This window comes from Callionymus lyra, chromosome 4 (assembly GCF_982586985.1).
Source record: "Callionymus lyra chromosome 4, fCalLyr1.hap1.1, whole genome shotgun sequence".
NCBI lineage: Eukaryota > Metazoa > Chordata > Actinopteri > Syngnathiformes > Callionymidae > Callionymus > Callionymus lyra.
In genome coordinates, this window is record NC_141821.1 from 11,204,555 (window position 1) to 11,228,082 (window position 23,528).

The window sequence follows — 23,528 nt, forward strand, 5'->3', positions numbered from 1 at the left end:
GCCCTCTGTTTATGCCTTAAACGCTCAGTCCAGTTTATTCCAGAGGTACCTATAACGAGAAAGTTTGGGTCCAAACGGTGGATATTTTTACATTTCACATGCAGCCGCCCGAATATGTATTTCTAACATTGTTTGGTTTATGGACTTTTTCTCACAAATTGTTTCTGTTTTCTTTACAGCCATGGCGGAGTTAGACCTGAGTCTGAGCGACGCGCTGACAGACAGTGTTCCCCAGTCCGGCCCGGAGAGCCTGGTGGAGAAAGACTTTGTGGCTCAGCTGGAGGCCGAAACGTTCGACGATAAAATCGGGGAGACCGTGGGGAAGACGGACTACATCCCGCTGCTGGACAACGACGACACCAGGGCAGGTGAGGACCATTGGATCGACGTTTTATAATACTAGTATTTCTGCTGCTGTCATGTCCTGCTTCCGCCTGTACAACACAATCCACTTCTTTGTGCGTTATCGTCGAGCGATTTATACAACGTGAGCTGCAGCTGCTTGGAACTGACTGATCATATCAAGCGTTGCTGGACACTGGCTGGCATTTTGGATGTGCTCGGGTGTCATTCAGCTGCAGGGAGGATGGTAGTCTGAGGATAGGCAGGGTGGCAGCCACGTCTTTGAAAAATACCCACTTGTTTGTCTAAAAAACTCCTTTTAGTTTTCGCTGTTTAGACTTGTACTGTATGTGAGTCTAACTCTAATTTATATTTGTAGTGCTTTTCAGACCAGGGTCACAAAGCGCTTAAACAATCAAAACAATACCCAATAAAATATATACTTTAAAGGTCAAGATAACACTGAGAACCACTCAGGAGTCTCAGAAAATCAGGGAAAAGCCTGCAAGAATAAAAATGTCTTGATGTTTCTTGAAGGAGTCAGTAGACTCCATCAAGCACAGAGAGAGAGGAAGATCATTCCAAAGCTTAGGAGCATCAGCCTGGAAGGATTTCTCTCCTCTGGTCCTGAAGCATGTTCAGGAACCATTAGTAGATTCTGATCCAAGGACCTCAGAGCCCGAGCTGGGGTGTAAGGCTGGATCAGATCACTGATGTAAAGGAGGAGCCTGACCATGAATAGATCTGAAAGTAAGAACCATTTCTTTCCATGTGAGGAGAGATAGTTGTGGCTGTGATTTACTGATTCCCATATGACATTGACTTCTGTTTTTATATATAATTGAAGAAAATGAAGCTACTGGAATGAAGTATCAATATTTCTCTACTACCGTTTACGTCAGAAGTAATGCCAGGGCTATTACCGCTGCTTCCGTTTCAGCTCTTTGATTTGTATTGCAACAGCTTCGACTCCGTCCCCGGGATGTTTATCTGGTTATGCATGTTTGTAGGTTACTTGGAGATCAGATGTGTCTGACCTTTCTTGGCACAAAAATCCAAAATACGTACCCTTGGAGCAGGTTTAGTAAACAGTTTATATTGTAGTAGAGAAGCAGCCACAGCACAGTGACAGTTAGCCTGACATGACTGGGCTTTCGGGCCTGTTTTGGATCCTCAGACACCCGGTTCAGACAGTCAGACACTGTGTGGGCACTGTTCGGTGACATGCGGCTACGGGACAGCCCGTGGGCGGCCATCGCAGCCAATGCGCCGCGCCACGCTTTTTTTTGCACTCAGTCAAACACAGAGATGCTGACATGATGAGTGCCAGACAGGGGGGTGAGCCAACTCATTGTCCTGTGTCAGCAGGACAGCTACAGGGGGATGTTTTTTGTTGTTTTTTTTTTAGCAGCGGCTGATGTGTGGACGTGTACTTTGACCTGTTGTGTACATAAGGTCAATTTTATAATTAAATGACAGGTGTCTCAGAGCTAAAATGGCAGGCGAATGAAACTGGATATGGGAGATTAAACTGTCCCTCTTACATTAATCTCTACCATCCATCAATGGCGTCAGTCATGATTTATATAAAGAATAGACAGACGGATAAAAGTACTGCAGAGGGTCCTAGTTGTACACAAACATACAATTTATTCTCCTGCTCGATTGCTGTGCCTGTGTTTTCAGACAACTTTGATGGGGCCTCTTGATATTATGAGGTATCATGATACAGTGTATTCATGTTGAAGACCACTAGATGGCACTGTCTGCTTTAAAATCTTGACTCTTATCCACTAATTCAATGAAACCTGCCTTCTTTTTCAAATTGATATTTTTTTTTCCCGATGGACCTCCAAACTAAAATACAGATGGTATGAAAATAAATAGACATTGAATTTTCACGGATAAATTGGGGGGGGAGAGTAGAATATCAACTGCCATGGAAGTAAGCTAAACATGTCATGTGATATCTTATATTAATACAACTTTCAAAACACATTTTCTTACAAGATTATTCATATAAGTAAACTTTATTTTTAGGAGATTACAAAAATATAAGATGCAGTACAGGCCTTGATAATAAACAATATAAATAGTCACGAAAATGAAGTGAAGTGTCTGTACACTATAAGGAACTTTATGATTAACTAAATCTCAATATATTTTGTGGGACAAAAGAGCAACACGACAACTGGAATACACTTTGATTAAAGTTACAAAATGACTGCTGATGGCTTTGGGGAAGGAGAAGGAAATGAAAAACAAGTTAAATGAATTCATAAAATGTGAAGCTTCTTCCTTATGATGCAGTCTAACTGATGAGTGTTGTCTCCGGTGACGCTCCAAAAATCTAATTTTCCTTCAATCTGTTTTATAATTAATGCTGTGCACAGTGACAGTCGCTGACCCAAACGTCCAAAACGACACTCATTTACATCATTGGTCTCAGCAGTCGTGAAAAGAAATATGTTTGTGTGTGTGTGTGTGTGTGTGTGTGTACAGACTCCACTGTGGAGAATGGAGATCAGGAAGCTCATGGGGTGCAAAAGCCTGGTAAGACAAAGTCGAGATCTGCTGTCACTCTGAGACTGCCTGCTTTTATATTATCCTTCACTTTATCGCAACTTTATTTCCCCATAGTTTCTGTTCGGATTTCTTTGCATGATATTATTTTCCATTGTCCATTGTGGAACCATGTTTGTTACTGTCAACATCTGACTTTGATAATTGATGGTGCGATTAAAAGTTATTTTAAGTTAAGTTAAGTGGGCCCACTCCCCTCGTTGCATGGGAGACTTTCATTATACAATTTTTCAATCCACCACTTGTAGTTCTAACACATTATCATATCTTGAATGCACAACAATACACATGCATCATTTTACATTTTACCTGGTTTAGCCTTTGTCTGAGAAATTGAATCACCTTGATTTTGAAATAAATATACTTTAACTGAAAATAAGTAATCATGATTTTGAGAGAATATAAATAAGTAGGACCTTATTTAATGAAAATAATTTTGATCTGAAAGTGACTTTGTCAAACCAGCAATTATCCTCACGTGGTTTAAACCAAATGTGTGACACTTAAAAACAATTTTTGATATGTTTCCAATAATGTCATTTCATTTTCTCAAAGGCTCAAAATGCTTGCTTTCTTATTCACTATATTGATATAAATAGTTAGAATCTGCATCAAGATTATCATGATATTTGTGTTGAATTAAATGCACACACCCACACACTTAAAAGTACTGTAGAAAAATCTAGATTAAAAAGCATTTTAATAAATAATGAATTAGAATAGTAAATATTCAGATTAATTAAATAGTACTTTTTTTTTTAGCTATGTTTAAATATACCAATAAAGTAAAGTAAAAGGTTTTTATGAAAATTCATGCCAAGGTGAAGGACCTGGACCCGGAAACATTACAAGGGATTCCATAAACACGTTTATTTTGTGCCTCCGGGTCACCTTGACCGTGATCCAACACAACAGTTAAGAGGGCGAGAAGTGATCTCAACCAACTTGTCCCATCTGAGCTGTACTAAAAACTGCAGTCAAGACCGACACACTAGAACAATGTTTATTTTTTTAGAAGTAGTGTCAAAAAGAAAGAGACTTTGTTTCTATATTTGTGTCATGAAACGTTCAACTTCTCAATCAATAAACAACAGCAATGTTTCCCCCACCTCATTATATATACAGTACACCCATGTTAGCCTGCTCTTCTTTAAAAAAATAAAACTTGCCTGGAAGCGAGCTGTCAAAGATATTAAGGTCCAGGTGATGAAGGTGCTGGATGGATGTTGGCAGGAGTGGGAAGCGTGCAAGGCATGTTAATCATACTGCTCTGGCATGAAACGCGTTGCATGGCATGATAAAATGGGCCAATTGCATCACCGTGGTAACCAAACTGTACTCGTGTGATGAGGTTTGATGTGTCCGATTCCCCCACAATGCATCTGAAATAAGAGCATCAGCGTCCAAAATTAGCAGAGGAAACATCTGGCCTCTTCTTGCTGAGCTGGATTCATTCGTCATTGCAGGAGGTAAAACGGCAGTTAAGGTGAAACCTGAATCCAGCAGAGCAAAGAAAGAGCTGTGTGTGCATGCGTATTGAAATCCTATCTGGTTGAACGTTTCTAATGTTGCTCTGAATTTTGTTGAAGCTTAACTAACCTGCTTTCTTCCTCTTTTTCTCCTCCCACATCTATCCATGTTTATTTATCCTTTGCAATTCCATCCAAAATTATTATTATTTAAATCTCTTATCCACATTTTTATTTATCTTACTCGTGTCAATTGTCTTTTCAATTCATCATTTTTATTTTTTAAATCCCATGCTTCAGAGGACTAGACCCCGCCTCCATCGTCACGTCGGCGTCACTGCAGTTCTTCCGCTTTAATGCTTTCTTCCTCTTACTGTGCACGGACAATTTATATTGTTATTGGTAAGCCCTGTCCTTCCACCAATGTTTTGTAAGCCTCTTCCCTGCAAATGCTTTGCACTACTCGGCTGAAACAAACATCAGGTCGCAGAGCTCAAATTAAAATTGCACACTTGCAAGCAATACTAGTCTATATTTTAATAAGATAAATATAAAATCCTGATTTTGTTATGGGGTAGTATGTACCCATGTGGCACCTTTCATTTTCTCTGTCACCATAGTCGATCCTTACCTAGTTGTTAGTTCAAATATGTATTTCTATTTACACATCTTTACATGGATTTGTGTTTGCTTTATGATCACATGAGCCCAAAAGGCAACAAAACACAGTAAAGATAACCCTCATCATTGATTTTTGACTGAAATAAAGGAGACTTTACCTCTGTGTCAGATGACATTTCAAATAAATGAAACTACAATATCTCTGAAACACATGAACCTCTTCCAAGAGCCTCAGTTTACTTTAGAAAAAAGGGAATCAGAAGTAACTGTGATTTAAAAACTAACAGCTATATTTGCAATCTCAAATTTCAGTCTCTAGTGATTGCCATCTTATGACAAAAACACATTTTGATGTCACGTGTATAATGGTCTCTGTTGGTCATTTTATCTTGTCCGCATATATAGGATAAAATCAAAGTAGATGCATATTCATGTTAATTTTGTGAGGTATGAAGTTGCAGGTCTTACATTGAGATAAGGAAGAGTTATTATCGACAATAAAACTGTGAGTAAAACTCTTAAAGGTGGGGATTTTGGTGGATTAAACCGTACTGTCATTTCTGTTAAAGATACTCTAGTTAATATACTTTTATACACATTTTCTTGGCTCCTTGTGTTATCTGAGTTTGAAACCTGTCGTCTGGATAATGCATGTTTTCTTTCCACCTGCACACGATTTAATTAGGGTTTTCATTGAGTGTACTAATCATTTAGTCCTCCTGTTATTGTGTGAACATGTTTAATCAGAGTTGGGCTGCACAATATTTGGCAAAATATAGTGAAAACACGCTTCAAGTCATATCTACATTCCTAAATTTCCACCTTTTATTAACGAGGCTCACAAACACTATACTGGAATATATTTGAGAACAACGTGCAACTGTAGAGTACTGTATGTTAAATATCAAACAGCATTTAGCAGCCCAAAGCTGATTTAAAATGACAAACAAAAAATGCCAAAAAGAAGACGCCCAGTTGTGTCTTTTGTAGCATCACTGTCTGCTCCTTGTACTATTAAAACATGTCACCCACTGACTATGGGTTTGTTTTCTGTTCCAACACAAAAGTAAACTGACATTTTATTTCTGTGCCCTTTTTATACGTGTATTTTTATTCATGATATTGCCCTTTTCCTTTTCCCCATCTCCAATAATTTAGAAGGCATGGAAGAGAAAATGCTTTTCTGGTGGATTTGTGGAGTTAAAGCTTAGAGATCAGCTTGTGCTCCTGGAAGATGGTTTTGATTGTGTTTCACAAATCCGCCTTTTCAGTACGAAAGGCTTATTACCTTTTTTATTTTTTATTTTTTTTTAGGAAAGAAGACTATTGACAGAACATTCCTTTGCCTTTTATGGATATTCAGCCCACCCAATTTAAAAATGAAACACACATACACACACAAATTCTTGTCATTCTGCCTTCTTTGAAATGATAGCAACCGAGCAGGGTTTTGTTAAGCTCCTCTTTGAAATTCACAGCAATGCGCTGAGATATTTAAAGGTTCTCGTGAAAGATCCTTGAGTTCAAGATGTAGCTGGGATTTTTAGTCTTCTCGCACGATTTAGGTCTCTGTGTCAAAGCCATCTCACGAATCCAGTGTCTGTTTAAGCTGAATCATGTTATATTATAGAATGACTATCAAGATCTTCAGTCTATGAGTCTGTCTGGTCACTAATATGCACATATTTGATACATTTTTCTTTATTGATTTAGCTGCTATGATCCATTTATAAGGAACCGTTTTTTAGTTAAAATAATTACATTTCCCACATTATAGACGTTAGCTGTTGTGTGGGGCTGTCAAGCAAAAGAGAAAAATGAGCCATAATACCTACTAGGAAAAAATATAATCAGCATCACAAGATCAACAGCTAAGATATTACGGAAAAAAATGAAAGACTTTAAATGTTATAATGGACAACGAATATTGGCGATGATTTAATTGAGTATTTCTGTTCGAATAAAAAAGAAAATGAAGCTATTGAACAAAGAGTCATTGACTTGTGCAATAGTCAATCAAAAAACAAAGCTGTCAGAAAGATGTCCACAGTTTCACTCTGACCTCATCCAAAAGAGTCAAAGAGCCACATATGGCCCTGAGGCTGCACTTTACCCTGCTCTGATCTAGTCTATCGATCTCAGTTAAGCCGCCTTTCTCTACATTGTTTTCCGCCTAGTTTCTACAAAATCATCTTTTTTTGACCTTTTGGAACCGTATAAGGAACAAAACAAAATCACAACGTGGACATTAATGCCTTTGAACTTCTCTAAAAGCTGTGGCTCTGCTAAAGCTGTGGCTCAGCTCCTCGGTCCACCTGTTTTACCTCATAGGTCACATGATTCAACTTCATACCACTTGATTACACTCTTTCGCTCTTGGTCCAGGATTCATCGCCGAAGGTTTTAGCAAAAATGGAAATGACACTTTTATTGAGCACAATTTGGAAAAGGTTTTTGACACTTTGACACTTGTACATATAAACTGAGGTGCCCCAATTTCAGGGCTGGAATGTTAATATCACATTTTATATACATATTAGAGGAGACCCAGATGCAGTCCTTTAAGTATATTTGTGTGGCCTTTATGTTTAGGTTCATAAAATAAAAAGACTTACAATGTAAGTAAGTAAATAAGTAATTTTTATTTGTATAACGCTTTTCCAGACCAGGGGCACAAAGCGCTTGAACAATCAAAACAATATTCAATAAAGTATATACTTTAAAGGGCAAGAAAAAACTGATAACACAACAGGAGTTCCAGAAAATCAAGGAAAAGCCTGAACAAATAAAAAAAGATGTTTCTTAGAAATGCAGTGGTTGACTCATTTTTAAATCATGTACTGATACTTCTATATTTTAATATATGTAAACATAAATTATTTTTGCATTATATTTACAAGTTTCCTTACTTGTTTTTTCGGGATTAAATGTATAATATTTAAATACAATAAATTCATGACAACTGATTTTGGCATAATTAGAATTTGTAACATTTTTCATCTTTTAGCATTTGCCATCATATATATTTTCTTTTTTGTTTGTCATTTTTTTTCTTTTGGCTTGACAGACCCTCACAGCAGTCACGTTGTCCCTTTGTCTAGAATGTCAATGGAAAATGGTGTATTTTATTTATTTTGAGAATTTGATATCCAAAGCAAGGACTGAATGAATCGGCTTAAATTAGGTAATCAATTTCACATTTGTTGAAACCATCAGCCAACATATTATTCAGAAGGATCGTTTGGAATTAAACTACTTTAGAACATTTGACCGTGGCTGTCCAAGATATTGTTTATTTAATGAAAAATGTAAAGTCCACGTGTTGACTTGGCTTGGTTTGTTTTGTTCCAGTGTGTAAAGTAACTAAGTCATTTATATTTATAGCTTTTTCAGACCAGTGTCACAAAGCGCCTAAACAATCAAAACAATACTCAATAAAATATATACTTAAAAGGTCAAGATAACACAGAGAATAACAAAGAAGTTCCAGAAAATCAAGGAAAAGTCTGCACAGTGTTGCAGGCGAAAGGAGAAGGAGACAAAACAATCTGACATGTCATGAGAAATAAGTCGCCTCCTGGTCTCCTCATATTTACATAAATGTACTTGTCAGTTAAATACTGCCCGGCTAAACCAGCAACATGTGATTTGTTCATGTTTAGCTGATGCGTCCCTTGGCACGGACGTACACATCTATATGGGCCAGCTTGGCCTAGTTAGAAACAATGGATGTTCCCGGTGTTGTGAGAGACTTGAAGTGCATTTCCCATCCTTACCGCTCAAGCCCCCACATGCTTAAAATCCCATTGGATTGGTTCCTCCTATACTCCCCGGAAAGAGGATAAAGAGTGTAGGTCTTAAGGAATATTCTAATAATAACACTATTTCTCGCAGAAGGTATTTGGTACATGGTGTTCTGCAACACTCTGCAAAAAGGCCTCGAAACATCTGCTGTACATTAAATATACATAACCATACATTTGTCATGAGTCTCTAATGGGAGCGTAAATATAAGGAAACCACATTGTTATAGTTGAAACTGTCTTGAAGTGAAAACATTTACAAACAATAGCTGGTCCAGAATAGTGTCAATTTCCTTGTGGTGTTTATTTACACAGTAAACATAAAACGCATATCTCACACACTTACAGTCTGGAACCCTCCAATCTGACCCAGAGTAATTCATTTAATGTTCTAATGTCAACATTGGTTTATTTAATCCTGAACAAGATCTGTCTTACTTAAATTGCTATAATAACGTTGATTTTCTAGATAATTTCCATGGATTACCTAAGAGGAGATAAAGCTAATTTGATTTAGAATTGTGTTATGTCCTGACATATCTCAATAAATAATCACAGAGAACACAGTTATAGACTATTATCTTCCTTTCTAGTCATACATAGCATCTTATGGTCCTCCTTTTCATCACCAATGAACCTCATTGGTCGCCTTCTTTTTCTTCTTTTATCCAGTGCCTCTAACTCTTTACATGTTCTGGTCTCCCAAATGTCTTCACTTGCACTTTCCCTGATGTATTCTGATTGTTTTCTTTTTCTAGTCACTACTAATGAAACCCTGTGTCTTCTACTCTTTCACTGCTGACCTTTCACTCTAGCTGCCTTTTTGTCCACCCTGCCTGCACTCTCCTATTCTCCTCTTTCATGGTCTATGTTATATAATAAATGTATTGCAAATGGTGTGTTGCATTCTTTCTTGAAACCTGTTGTTAGAGATGTATGAATGGGGGGATAATAATGTATTGCGGTTTAGTTCACAAGTGAGGGTTAATAGAAAATGAGATCAACAGACAGACTAGATCCTCAGTCATGAGATGTCACCTTGAGGTGTCACCTTTTCACTATGACTCGTGGGGGGCTCTTTGAAGAGGTACTCCAGCCCAACCCGAAAAACCGTGTCTCCTAGAACAGAGGTCCCTAACCACTGGTCTGTAACAAATGCCTGTTCTATTGATTCTAGTGTTTTTATTTAGAAAAATTGTATCTTGAAGTAACATAAGCCTGTGACTCTTGACACGTCAAGTTGCTCATTCCAGTAAACCTGTAAACTAGTGGAAACATGTTTTCTATAAGGTTGGTTTGTGAATATAATGTCCACGGGAAACTGGTCTGCATTGCAAAAAAGGTTGGGGACCACTGTTCTAGAAGACATGGTCTCTCTTACATGTCTCTCAGTATTCCCCTAGAAGAGCTCACGAAGGCATGCGTGTAGTCTTAACTACAGTGAATATTCCACCAGGAAAAAAAGGTGCAAAATCGGGGAATGAGAAGAATGAGTAAAGAGATGTAACTGACAATAAAATATGGAAGGTTTGAACACCTATATGTGAATCTAATGTTTCTCATTGCCATTGTCTCAGTTGTTGATTTAATTACTATGACGGCTAAATGAGTATTTGAGTCTTTAAAAAAAAAAACTTTCCAAGATCCCCACTCTCTTTCCTTTTTCACAATAGCAGGGTAAATCTCCTTTAAATATTCATGATGGAGGTTTAATCCCAAAGCTGTGGAGAGACATAATTCTTCCCTCGCCGGCTTCATCTCTGAAGACAGAAAGCTTTTCATCTGTGCGAGCGTTTCTTATGTGGGAAAGGTGGGTGTTGAACTTGAGATACACAGGTATATTTCTCCATCGGAGTGTATTTCTGTCCCCACTTTCATGACTCAAAAATAGAGGTGGTGTGCGTGCGCCGCAGATGTAGCAGCGAGCATCATGTCGGCTGAGACGCTTTGAAGTGTGCTCCTTGCTCACTTCATCCATTGATTTGACAGTAACTGACTGCTGGTGGGCGCTAAAACTCAGCTCACTGGAATGAATTGTGACGTTAAGGCGTGTTCGAAAGCATGACGGCTGAAAATGCAGATCACCACAAAAAAAAAAAAAACAGCGAGGCTTGACAAAAATCCTCTACTGCAGCTTAAGTGCTTTTTTGTAATGAAAATAACAATAACAAAAATGAACAACAAGGTCAATAGAAAGTCGGTTATGGATTTTATAATGGATACGATTTCTTTTTATTGCATCAAAGTCATTCTTCTCTAGTAACAGCTTTGCTTATTCAACGATCTTTGCCACGTTGCAAGTTAGAAGATGATGTTGTTCAGTATGTAAAGCACTTCAAAGAGAGTTATAGAGAGATGAATGCTACTGTGTCGCTTTAATGCGAGTTTCTGTCACTAGCATTATGTATGTATGGAAAGTATATGGCAAACGATTGACTACTTTGCTAACTTCACTTAACTATCTTTTCCAAAAAGTATGCGTTACGTGAACGTTCCAGGTGTGGCCCCCTAAGAACGTCAAAGTTTAAAACTGCTGATTCATTCCGGTACCAAGGACATGATTAATGCCTGTTGTAGGCAAATCGAGCAGACACTCGGAATGTTTGCCCTGGCAAGCGAGAAATCTGTCCCTTTGATGAACCATCATTGTCTGCCTGTAGTGGCTCTGACCCAGTCTGTTCTAGCTGCAGGAGTGGAGACTGGGGTCATCTGGGGGACAGCAGCAAGAGTTTTGGCTATCCTGCTGGCTCATCCCAGAATTATGCTGCTCCAGTCAAGCAAGGGGCAACATGCTGAATCTTGAAAGCAAATGGAATGGCTGTGGTTTCATGAATGGAAAAACAACTTCCAGTTATAGATTTCTGTAGTTCAAGGCGTTATTCTAACAATCAGTGGAGAAGTCATTTAAGGAATTTGATGTTTGGGTTCGTTGGGTTCGTTTTGATGTGCAAGTCCTGAAAATAAAGTGGTGGCATTGTGGTTTTGTAATGCGTTTTATAATGAATATATCTTTAAAAAAAACACCTCGTAAACTTGCATCTTTAAAACTTCATCTAAAGATGTTTTACAAGATGAACAGTTTTATTGTGTTACTTGTAACCGTTAGTGGTTTGGGTTCTCATAATATAATTACTAGTACAGAATAGGACCCGCCCCAATTTGGCTTTTGTTTGTCATCAACATAATCTTTGAACAAAACCTTGTAATTTAGGCAAATGTTTGTTGTTTTTTTTTAATATCCAAAATCACCATAGTAAGCTTTGCTCTCTGAAAAACTGCGACTTATAGTCCGGAAAATACGGTAGATGATCTGCATCTACCGTATTTTCCGGACTATAAGTTGCAGTTTTTTTCATAGTCTGGCCGGGGGTGCGACTTATGTGTGAAATTATTAACGCATTATTACCGGTATATCATTTCACATGTTATTTTCTCAGTAAACCTCAAGAGGGCGCTCTAGGCCTGTGTTGATAATTTTGACGTAGAAGAGGAAGCGCCGCATCTTCTACCTCCGGAGTTAGCGGAGTTGTTTAAAAGTGACACCGAGGATGAAGATTTCATTGGATTTTAGTTATTTGGAGTTACACGGATGGTTTGGTAAACTTATTAGCATGTTATTTATGCTATAGTTATCTGAATAACTCTAAATATGTGATGTTAACATACCAGGCACGTTCTCAGTTGTGTCATGTAACGTAAGCATACAATTATTCAGCCTGTTGTTGCCTCTATTCTATTTTTATTTTAAATTGCCTTTCAAGATGACATGTATGTTCTTGGTGTTAGATTTTATGGCTGGTGTGGCTTGTACTGCGGAGCGACTTATAGTCCGGAAAATACGGTAGTTAAATTGATTAGTCCACTATCATTAGTATGCAATACGTTCCGAGATGGTGGCTCCAGTAAACTTCAAAGCGTACCTGATATGATGTTTGAACTATAACTAATAAGTATGGAAACATCTCATATTATCGACAGAGTTTTGTTGAATCTAAAAGCTTAATATGTGATAAATTCACCTCTGAGTTCTGCTTTGTGACAACTCGATATATGCATTTATGATGCTTCATACAGAAGATTTGTCTGCCAATACTTAAATAATGAACTAATAAACAGAATATCAACAAAATCAACAAAGTTAAGGAACAGATTGTTGTCTCTGGATCAAGGTGAACGACCTCCACCACTGCATGTGCATTTCTTGAAGCCAGGGAGGTTGTTCACCTTGAACCAGAGACAACACAAGGGATACCTCAAACACCTTTGTTTACAGGCCTTCGGGTCACCTTGACCCTCAGATAACGCAAGGGTCAAAACCAAACAATACCCCTTCCAACAACTTTGTCAGTGAGCCATTAGAAGAAAGGGATACATTGAAGCCATTTAATTATCATGCTTTAAGTTCTATTAACACTTTGGAACAGAGTTCCCTCGTTATATAACCTCAAAAATTAACTACTAACTACATAATAAATCATATTATATATCTACAAATCATGTGGTTTGGAAATTCACAGCCTGTCATTTGTCACAAAATCCTATATTTGATCAAAGTGCTTTTCTTTAACTTTTAAAGTGCAATTATTTGTAAACAGCATCGATGTACAACCGCTGACTTTCCCAAGAGCTTTTCCTTTTTCCTCCTTTCTCTACCAGACAGCTACCTGCTTTGAGGCGATGTATTTGAGGAAACTATTGCATGATAGAAAAAAAACAAAAAACATGCCGCCTGTGGCTTTGAATAATCGTACGAACTCGGTGAACCCACAATGTTCTCTAAAATCAGACCAGTGCCCCTGATTGCCCTTTCAGAGTTTGATTTCAGGACCATGGACAGCAGTGAAGCTCAGCGGGGGTTGTAGCGTTTCTGCCTCACTTCTTTATCAGAGGAGACAGGGTACATGGAGTCGCTCTTGTGTTTGCCACCTTGGTTAGAGGGGGCGGTGTTTTTGTTTGGAAGTGTTCTTTGAGTCTTCACCAGACATGCAAAGCGGACAGCTACTAATTTGAGACCAGCGATGCTGCACAAGGGTTTTTGACCCTCCCATCTGAGGTCGTTCCATCTTGTCAAGAACAGACCATGCGCATTCTTCTCCGTGTCTGATCCAGGGAAGCGATTGTGACTCTGGGTGGCTTCCTGTCTGCTCGCCTCACTGTCACCCTCTGAGGACGCCGCGGGAAGAGAGAAGCAATTGGTGGCTGCCTTCCTCCTTTTCCTTCCCTTTTTTTAGCTTCTTATTCCTCTCATTCCTATTCTCATTACATCATTTGTTTCATGTTATTCAGTCATACTGCAGTAGTTGTTGATACTAAACCTGACACTAATATCTATGGCAACCTTATTTGTTTTTTTGTCTTACAAAATAACTTGTTCTGAAGCTAATTCAATAAGATTTTCAGCAAATGTTGATAATGGTATGAGAAAGAAAGCGTCTAGCTGTTGCTGCTCACAGACTGTTCCATAATACTAAAATAAATCATGTTAATCTGGCAAACCGATACCCATCACGTATCATGATACCGGAGCAACAATACATTGCGATATGTTGCAGTTGGAAGAAGCATTTTGTTTCTAGTATTCTATTATACTTCACTCTGGTGTTGCAGAATTTACAAACTATAAAAATTGATAGCCGCTCTATTATTCTAGCCAAAATATGTACAGTGATTCAACTGTATCCTCTCGTCCTCAGTCATCAATCAGTCACAGACCTAATGACTGCTGCCATCTAGCGGCCGGAAGTTAAGAAAATATACAAAAGTGTGAATATTTGTTAATCGTAAATAAATATATGATTTTTACATACTTTACTGAAATATAAACCATACAATAACTATTATAAAAATGCAAATGTATTTTTGGTTAGATTTTGTCTAGTAATCATATTGATGCTTCTGCAATAGTATACTTTTATATTGTTTAGTATTTAGCCCAGTCGTTGATGTATCATGTTAAATTATATTTATTTTATATTTATTTTATTTTATAATCTTTCCCCTAACTTGAGTTTATTTTCTGCTTTACAAAAAAAGAAACCGCATGTTATCTTTATGGGAGGATCTTTCTGCATGTGCCCAAGACTGTAGCCAGACAGTGAGACGTCATACCAAAGCCAGACTATGACTGCGATTTTTTTTTTGTGTGTGTGTGCGTATGTGCGTGTGCATGTGTGTGTCTCGGGTTCATACTCAGAGTAGCTGACTGCCAGCTGAGGCAACAATGGTGAGAGACAGAGGCAGGAGTATCTGAGCCGCACATAGAAAACATCGTTGCATGTTGACTTCTATGGGACTTGTTTCACTGATTTTAAAAGGAAACTTAGCAGGTGAGGCCCGAGGTTGTGTACGGGTGCTTTTTAAAAATAGATATTAATGGTGTTCGTTAGTTCGCTCGGAAGGGATGAATGTTCGTACGTTTAATCGATGTTTATGCAACAAACGTGTCACACAATTATGCTGTTATGCAAGCTGGTCATTAGCGAGGAGAGAGAACTCTGCTTTGATTGTGTTGTTTCCCTTTTAGTTTGACCATCGGGTCAAAAGCATTAGTGCATCAGTGAGACATGTGCTCACACACTGCAGTAACAGCAAGGCCTGAATTACAGACTTTATAAATAAAAACATCGAATAAAAGTGACTGTTGATTTTTGTGAGTTTGTTTTGGAAGTTGTCTGAACTATATCCTTCTATTGTTCCAGATTATAATAACCGGAGACTAAAATGTTGGGAAAGACACTTTGTTTACCATTATAATAGCAACTCCCACTAGATAAGAAGCAAATGATTAAATAAAACATTATCATATCATAGAAATCGTTGTTTTTTTTAATATATATTTTTCTTATATTATAAACCTTTATTTTTAAGAGCGCTGTGGTATCTTGTATTGCTGTAGTAGTTTTGGCCTAGTTCTGTCAAGCTGCATTATTGGTAAAGAAGGTTATTTCTCTTAAAGTTCACATCTAATTTGCCTTCTCAATAATCACATTATGATACACAATCTTGTGTAGTAGATGGATAATAAACGCACCTTGGGAACAAACTTTCCGGCTACCTGTGTTCATCATCATTTATGTTTATTTTAATGAATCACACTCTCCTTCCTTAGACTGAATTGTTTCTAATGCTTCCCATTTCTTGTTGTCACACTGTTTTTATCTATATTTATAGATTCGATTTAATGTCCACACTTGATGTTGATCAACATCGGGATGGCAGGAAAAGAAAGGTGTCAGTCGCTTACGTTTTGTGGACTGAGCTTCTAAGTGACGTTAAAGTCTCATGAAATGTTGGGAGGGACATGTTTGCCCCTGTGGTGAAGATGTTTGATTCAAGTTCCTCTTGATCAACTTGTTAACTGTTGATCCAACGCTTCCATTTAGTTTGACCAACCAAAGATTCAACATAAAGTTTTTTTTTTTACTCGTCGTCAACCATGAAATACTTTCTTTTTATTGTTTTCTCGGAAGTCTGTGTCCTTACTGTCCATGTTAAAGCCGCACCATGTCACATTTTGAAAATGTGTTTGGATTTGACAAGCTTTAACTTTCACAGTAGAAGTCCAACTATTGTTGAAAGAATTCTCTTTGTTATGACACCATGTTGCTACCAGACTGTTTTACGGCAGTGGGCAGGGGCTACATGTCGGCCCATTGACTTTCATTGGAAAGTACTGAGAACCCTTTTTCGAAGGTTCCTGGTACAGAAAATTAACCTAATAAGTGCTTTTCTTTTATTTCTAATCAAAATGCATACACTGACAAAGTTTGCTTAGATTTCTTAACGGCAATACCATTTAACTGTGCAAGCACCGGTGCCTCCTCTAATAATGACATATGAATTTAATAAACTTTGATTGTCAGCTTCTAAATGTGCTCCTTTTTTTCCTGTTAGCACCAATGGCAGCATGCATGGATTCTTCAACATCTCAGACCCTCCCCATCCAAATGAAGGACAACAGTATTATAGGTATTTACCCTCTGCATCAACAGCAAGCTTTTTTTGTGCAGTCCAGTGGATGTGTGACCAAATAAATCCACTGAAACACCTTTATAAAATCATATCCAACACAATCGACATGAGCACATTTATGAAACCCGTTTTCTGTGTGCCATCGAGTCGCTGCCCCAGGCATGGACACAACAACAACAAAAAAAATCACACTTCTAATTGGTGTAACAACCCACACTGCGATTGTTAAACCTCTTTCATGTCTCACAGCTGGCAGTCTGTGCCGTTTCTTGGCCAAGAAATGTTAAATTTCACCTTCCATCCCAGTAAAACATCAAAACTCTTTCGCCTTGCTCGTTTCATCATTATTCATTATTTTCCCAAAATACCTGTTGCAAGCTGCGATTTGACTTGTGTTTTTATCAATCAATAACCAAAACATCACAATGAACAAAGTGTGTCGCTGGATTTTTCAGATTTCTCGCAGCCTGCTGGGATCACAGAGGCCGCACCTGTTTCAGCAGTGAAACCTTCATGTGTAGCGGACCCTCAGGAGACAGCGCCCCCTGCAGGTCCCGATGCCCCCAAAGAGCACAGCCCCATGCGGCCTGAACCCCAGGCACCACGCAGCCCTCTGGATAGGCCATCAGGTGAGCAGATTACACACCTCAACGGGGCTTCATGGATTTTAAAGAAATGTAATGCAGGTGGATATTTTTGTATCCTACATTATTTTTCTATTCAATTAGTAATTAAATGACCATTTTCAATTAATTGTTAGGGTTAATAATCTTAGTTTACTGGAAAACCGCTTGTTGAATGTCAAATTTAACAATATCGACATGAATTGGAAAATGCCTCTTTTTGGTGCGCTTTTATCACACTACAGTAAGTTTTAAATGTGGCCTGGAGGCTTTGAGTTTGACATTTGCGATAAAGCATTGGAAATATGTAGCAGAGTATTGTGTTTACGGGCTGAATTTAGAATATTTCTAACTTGCTGTGAAATCTTGTAAATCAGTATTTTAAATGCAGTTTTTCATGATTATTTTTTTCTACTGTACACATTCTCAGTGTTTTTTATTTTTTATATTTATTTATATTCAAACATTGTTGCATTTACCCTTCTTTCAAATTTCTAACATCCAGTGAGCTGACCCCAACGACCTCACCAACAGCGTTGGTGCGTTTTAACTTAAAATCCATCACTCAGCATCATCATGTTTTTCCAGCCCGCTGGCCCGAGGCAGTGACTGCACATGTATACAAACACATTTTCGTTGCGTGCAGGTCAGCTGTCTGGGATCTATAGCCGCCACACACCAGCTCACATCACATCTGGCTCAAAACAAATTAACATCTGATGCTGACATGTATAGGGACCCACCATAGCTACTGGTCATGCCGTGTGATCTGTGTATTCTTGTGAAGTGCAGCCCCATGGGTATACAAGAAGAGGCTTTTCTATCCCATCCATGAACCTCGCATAAAACTGTTTAAGTGTAATGGATTAGATAATGCACGTTTATGTGTCATCATCAATAAAAATCTACTATCTCATTGTTTTTACCAATAACTTTGACAATTTATACCCGTCTGGAATTTTCCATATAGAATTGAAACTAAATATGTTCTGTAAATTCAGCTACTTTTCATTTAATTTGTATTAATTTAATTCAAAATCATTATGTCTTTCCCGGTTTAGCATTATACAAGTTCTGAGTATTACAAAGACAAGCAGTTATACTGAATAAAACACTTTCTTGCAAAGCTAACCAATAGTAATAGAAGCTGTTTTTATTCTGGGGTGAAATTTACAACCACCTAACAATCTTTATTGTATATTTATTTTGAATTGCAAAATTATAATTTGTGATATAAGTTTAGGAAATTTTCGGGATTTATGGCTAATGTGATTTTTGTGAATTAAATAATGTAAATATCTCATCCTAGATTCTATAAAAAGGGAAAAATTGATCCTTGTGACATTTGTACATAGGGCAGTGTAAAAACTGTATTTTATTCGACGTCCTTCTAGTTTTGTGTCCCAAAACATAATCAATTAAAAAATAGCATAAACAGCATAAAACCTGTACTTAAATCTGTTCGGATACAGAATGAATCTGTTCTTTTTTCTTCAACATGTGCATTCTTTTATAGTTTGAAGACAAACAGGCACAACTGTCATACCTGTTACTGCCCCTCTAGAAGTGATGGAACATGTGTGTGTGTGTGTGTGTGACTGCTAGGTAACACATGGTGACTCAACAATGCAGCAGAGCGACCCCTCCCTCCAAGTTAAGGAGTGCAGATGTTTGAGATTCTGAAGGAATGCTGGAGTTGAGCTATAAACAATAACATTCCGTCTCAGTGGGACGTGACTTTTTTTCAAACGCACTTCACGTGATATTTACTTAAAAAGAATAACACATATGTATTTGTTTATTACAACGTCTACATTAACATTTTTACCTCTGATTTGAAGTAATGTGGTGTCATATTTGATTATTATTTCTATTTAGTACAGAGTCAAAGCATTTCTGACGCACAACATTTAATAATTTAAAACATTTAATCCTGAATCACACACATCATTCAAAAACAAATGCATAATTTTAAAGGGGTTTTCTTTTTGTTATACATGTGTGTTTTATCAAAATCAATCTCACTACAAAGGGAAAGAAAGATTTCTCTTTTTTCTCTGCTTCTGTATGCGAACGAATGGACCAGAGACATGTAGAGATGCCCCACTTTCACTTGATAGAGGGTCTAGATATTAGAAAGTAAGTAGGAAAAAGAATCTCTGTCCCGTGGGTAGTTTCCTCTGTCAATTTTTTTTCCATGACAATTTCCTTTATTAGGCTCTGGCTAACATCAGAAATGTTTGAGGTTAGATATAGACAGTATGTTGTCTGGCATCATATGCCGGCTTTTAATGACCCTGTTATATATCAAAAATATGTAATATGTCTTGTATTGTATTTTTCCACTCAAGTACTGACACAGAATAGCTTACAATGGTCTACGGTTCAAATTTAGCAAAAATAAGTTTTCTGACTGTGTCACGTGTGCCTTAAACTCTTCCCTCTTCATTCACAACAAGGTGCCCCATTGGATTCATGGCCCGACCCATCTGACTGCCTGCCAACAGACCTCCCTTTCACACCTAGCGTCTCAACCGTGATCAGCCGCCATGCCGGACATCTTGCCGCCGTCCCGGATGAGTCTCTCGAAAGCTGGCCCGGCAGGGAGAGCGCTGCCTATGCAGGAGGCGACGAAAAAGAGGGAGAAGGTTCGGACAGAAAACAGAGGAGGAAGAAAAAAAGACAACACAAAGACGAGGGCTTTTATGAACACCCCAACAGCCGAGGCAGGTCGGAGATGCAAACGCAAGGGGAAAACGTACCTCCGACAGAGGACTTCTACCACAGGATCGGCCCGAGGAAAGATCGAGGAGAGGCTGGCTGGGAAGAGCAGCTTGGGAAAAGCGGTGGGAAAGGAAAGAGGGGTAAAAGCAGGAAAAAGATTCCAGATGAGTGGGGGATCTCGGCTCCAACCGGAGCATCGGAAATTACACCAGAAGAAATGTTAGATCTTGGAAGCTCAACTCACCTTGAGGCATCAGCTGAAAACCTAGGCCAGAGTTCATGGATCGAAGAATTGAGCAAGAATGATGATGTAGTTCCACCACCTCTTGCTGAGGACCTTTTCTCACACACACTTGACAACATCAGTCCTCTGGTCCTGAAGAGTGAGCTGAAGGCCACAGCACCACCCTTCACAATGCCAGTCAGCCCCCAAACTGGAGCTGTAGGGTCATCCACCACGGTGAGTGACTCTGTTGACCCCTTTGACCTCCTGATGGATGTAGAAGATTCCAGCTTCAGCCACAGTGCTCAGTCACTTACCCCGTTCTCCGTGGGGAATGAAAAGGGTGATATGGTGGATAGCGGCATGTTTGACAATAGTTGTTCCTACCAAGAGTCATCGGAGCAACTGATGCCTGACACCTCGGCATTCAGTCCTGCGTCCCAGCCGAGCCCAGAGGTGTTGGCGTCCGCTCCACCCATCTCGCCCTCGGACGCGTCCTGGCTCCTGAACAACAGCTGCACCAGTGGCAAGAGTGAGCTCTTCGACTACAGCGACATTAGCTCTCCGGCTAATCCTGTGCCCTTGAGTTTCGCCTTGGACACGCCAAGCCCCGCCCCACTACGCTCCCCGAAAACCACCGCACATGACTCCCAAAACCAGGACGGCAAACCAAAGCCGCCAAAAAGTCCCACACTTGAAGTTGATACAGATATTTGTCGTCCAGAATCTCCTGCAGCCAGCCAGTCTCCGCCTCCCGTACTCACCCCTCTAGGGTCTGGACTGAACCCGTCAGCTAAACCGTTCTTTCCCAGTTTTGCTGACCCCGTAGAGGAGCCACCAGTCGTTGCCCCCACCGTTGAAGGTTGGTCATAGTCAGTGATGACAGTCAAGTAGTGCAGAGATTAGTTTGAGCACTTCTAAAATATTGTCTTCCTCTTTCTAAGTTTGTTTCATGCAAGACAATCTCAAACCGTCTTTTTTTTTTTTACACGTGGCCTCAAACCTCTTTGCTTGTCATGTAAATGTGTGGGGCCTTCAAATACTAACGCATGGGCTTGTGTTCTGATGAAGCTGTGCAAATGTTTTTTTTCAGTCTTGATGTAATGTCTTCTTAACAAGTGTCGGTGCTACTAACACATCTATACCAAAAAAGTCTTTATTCTACCTCAATCTAGGTCCTATAACTGTGTCGCGTGCTGGACATTCAAGCATGGACTTGTCTTCTTGTCTTTTTCTGAGACTAACTGAGTGTTTTCTTCATTAGCGGAGTAAAAAATGTTTATTGTTGACTAACCTATCTTTTTGTGCATTAACAGTTCAGAGAAGGATGTCTTAAAGTCAAACTTTTCAGTCAAATACTAATAATTTCTCTTTTCTTTATTTTGCATGTACTCTGCTGCCTTCTGCTGCTTCTGCTCAATAGGTAAGTCTTTTATTCTTTTATTTTATTCGGCATTGTTTGGATCTGTCGATCCATTGGGAAGATGTCTATCTATGTAAACAACTCGCACCACATTTATTATGTATTGAATTTCTTTCACACCTTCAGCTATGATCACTAAGCGCCGAGACAGTCAGAGCAAGATCGTGATTACAAGTTGTCTAAAGAAATGTCTTCTCAGAGAGGATGATGAGCTCATAAATACCTGAATATCACATACCTCATCACATGATGGGCTAAAAGAAAATGTGGATAAAAGAAGGGACCGGGACTTCTCTTGGCACCGTTCTTCAGACAACATCTGCTATATTAACCTAACTTTGCAGTGAGTCATGTTAGAGGCTTCAATTACTTTCATGATAGAAAAGATAAGACACTATAGCTCATACCCCAGCCAAGGAGCTAATTTGACTTCATATAAATTAATCGTTTATCTAAATATTATATATACAGTATATATAAATATATATATTTACTGACGTTGGATAAGTATTGTTTCAGAGCTGATACAACAGTAGCTTAATTTAATAACAATGTTGAATGAATACAGTAGTGTCTGTCCATCCATCCATCCCACTATTCGTCCTTCCCTACCTCCCCCCCTCAATCCATCCATCCACCTTCTATTCAAAGTGCATTTTTTTAAAATAAAAAAATATGTTTTTAATAGTAAGACCGATGACATCCTTGGTAAAGGTAAATATGAAGTCGTTTTACCATTAGATTAGTACATTTTTGAAAAATAAAAATGGTAAAATCTATTGGTCTGAATGAACAGAAAAAATGTCCTTGTGCAGCACAAATGTTTTTGTTCCTCTGATGAGCCAAAGAAACTAATGCAGCCAAAGTCTGAGAATGAATGTCACCGCTTGCAGCTGTGTAATGAGCCCTCCAGTCAACGTCCTGGGTGGGTCTTTGTCACCAAGAGTGCTATTTAAGCCCCTTCTAAAAGGATTAGAATACACACCAGGGGAACAATTAGAAGGAAATGGAGGACATGTGCAAGATAACAGTGCGGCAGAGACTATTCTTTTGATGTAGCAAGAGGATGTTGAACTGTGTTTATTTGGAGTGTGCCAAGATAACGTGCTGGAGACGGGTGCTCAAGGGTGAGGAGGAATTTGCAACAGCAGGGTGTTTCAGGAGAAAGTTGGACCACAGTGGGATCACACAGATGCTAATGGAAGTGCAGGAGGAACAAATATGTCAACAGCAGATTTTTGTCAATTTGACCAGGAACTTAATAGACGGGGTCAGTATTCGGTTCCTGAGCATCTCATCACCACTTAAGATATCTTACTTTTGTGGAGTACTTCAGTTGATATATGTTGTTTAACCATGACGTTTATTTCCCCTTTCAATATTCCTAAAATTCAAACTACTTTGTAAAAATCATTACACATCAATATTTGCACTTGAAAGCATGTAAAAATGCTACTTTCTTTCTACGTTTCATTGAACGAAAACTTGTCTCCAAGTCCCTCGGAATGACAGTCAGATGATATTCTGCAGCCCAATTATTGATTTTTTTCTTGACAATATGTTTCAATGATTTGTCAAAAGCAGCAAATACAAAGACAGACGACTTTTAAGATTTCACAAGAGTACAATATTTTTAGGTGTAGAAATTCATTAGGTTTGCTATTTTTTTTTTTAAATCAATTTTACAACTTCCTTCTTTTTGTGTCTGTCTTCTTGTAGTCAACCATTTATCCATAGTAGACCCTC

At 38.6% G+C, this 23,528-nt stretch overlaps 1 protein-coding gene across 7 annotated transcripts in view; it reads left to right on the top strand.

Annotated features, from left to right (window-relative positions):
• LOC148081743 (uncharacterized) overlaps window positions 1-23,528 on the top strand; it is a 63,407-nt gene that overhangs the window by 13,257 nt on the left and 26,622 nt on the right. For 5 of the 7 annotated variants that reach the window (XM_087788768.1, XM_087788772.1, XM_087788771.1 and 2 more), the window contains exons 2-6: window positions 180-368; window positions 2,845-2,895; window positions 16,712-16,786; window positions 17,245-17,418; window positions 19,872-21,221. In XM_087788768.1, the coding sequence (XP_087644894.1) occupies window positions 182-368; window positions 2,845-2,895; window positions 16,712-16,786; window positions 17,245-17,418; window positions 19,872-21,221 (1,837 nt within the window). In that variant the 5' untranslated portion in view covers window positions 180-181. The remainder of the gene's footprint in view (window positions 1-179; window positions 369-2,844; window positions 2,896-16,711; window positions 16,787-17,244; window positions 17,419-19,871; window positions 21,222-23,528) is intronic. The other 2 variants (XM_087788775.1, XM_087788770.1) reach the window with 2 other exon arrangements.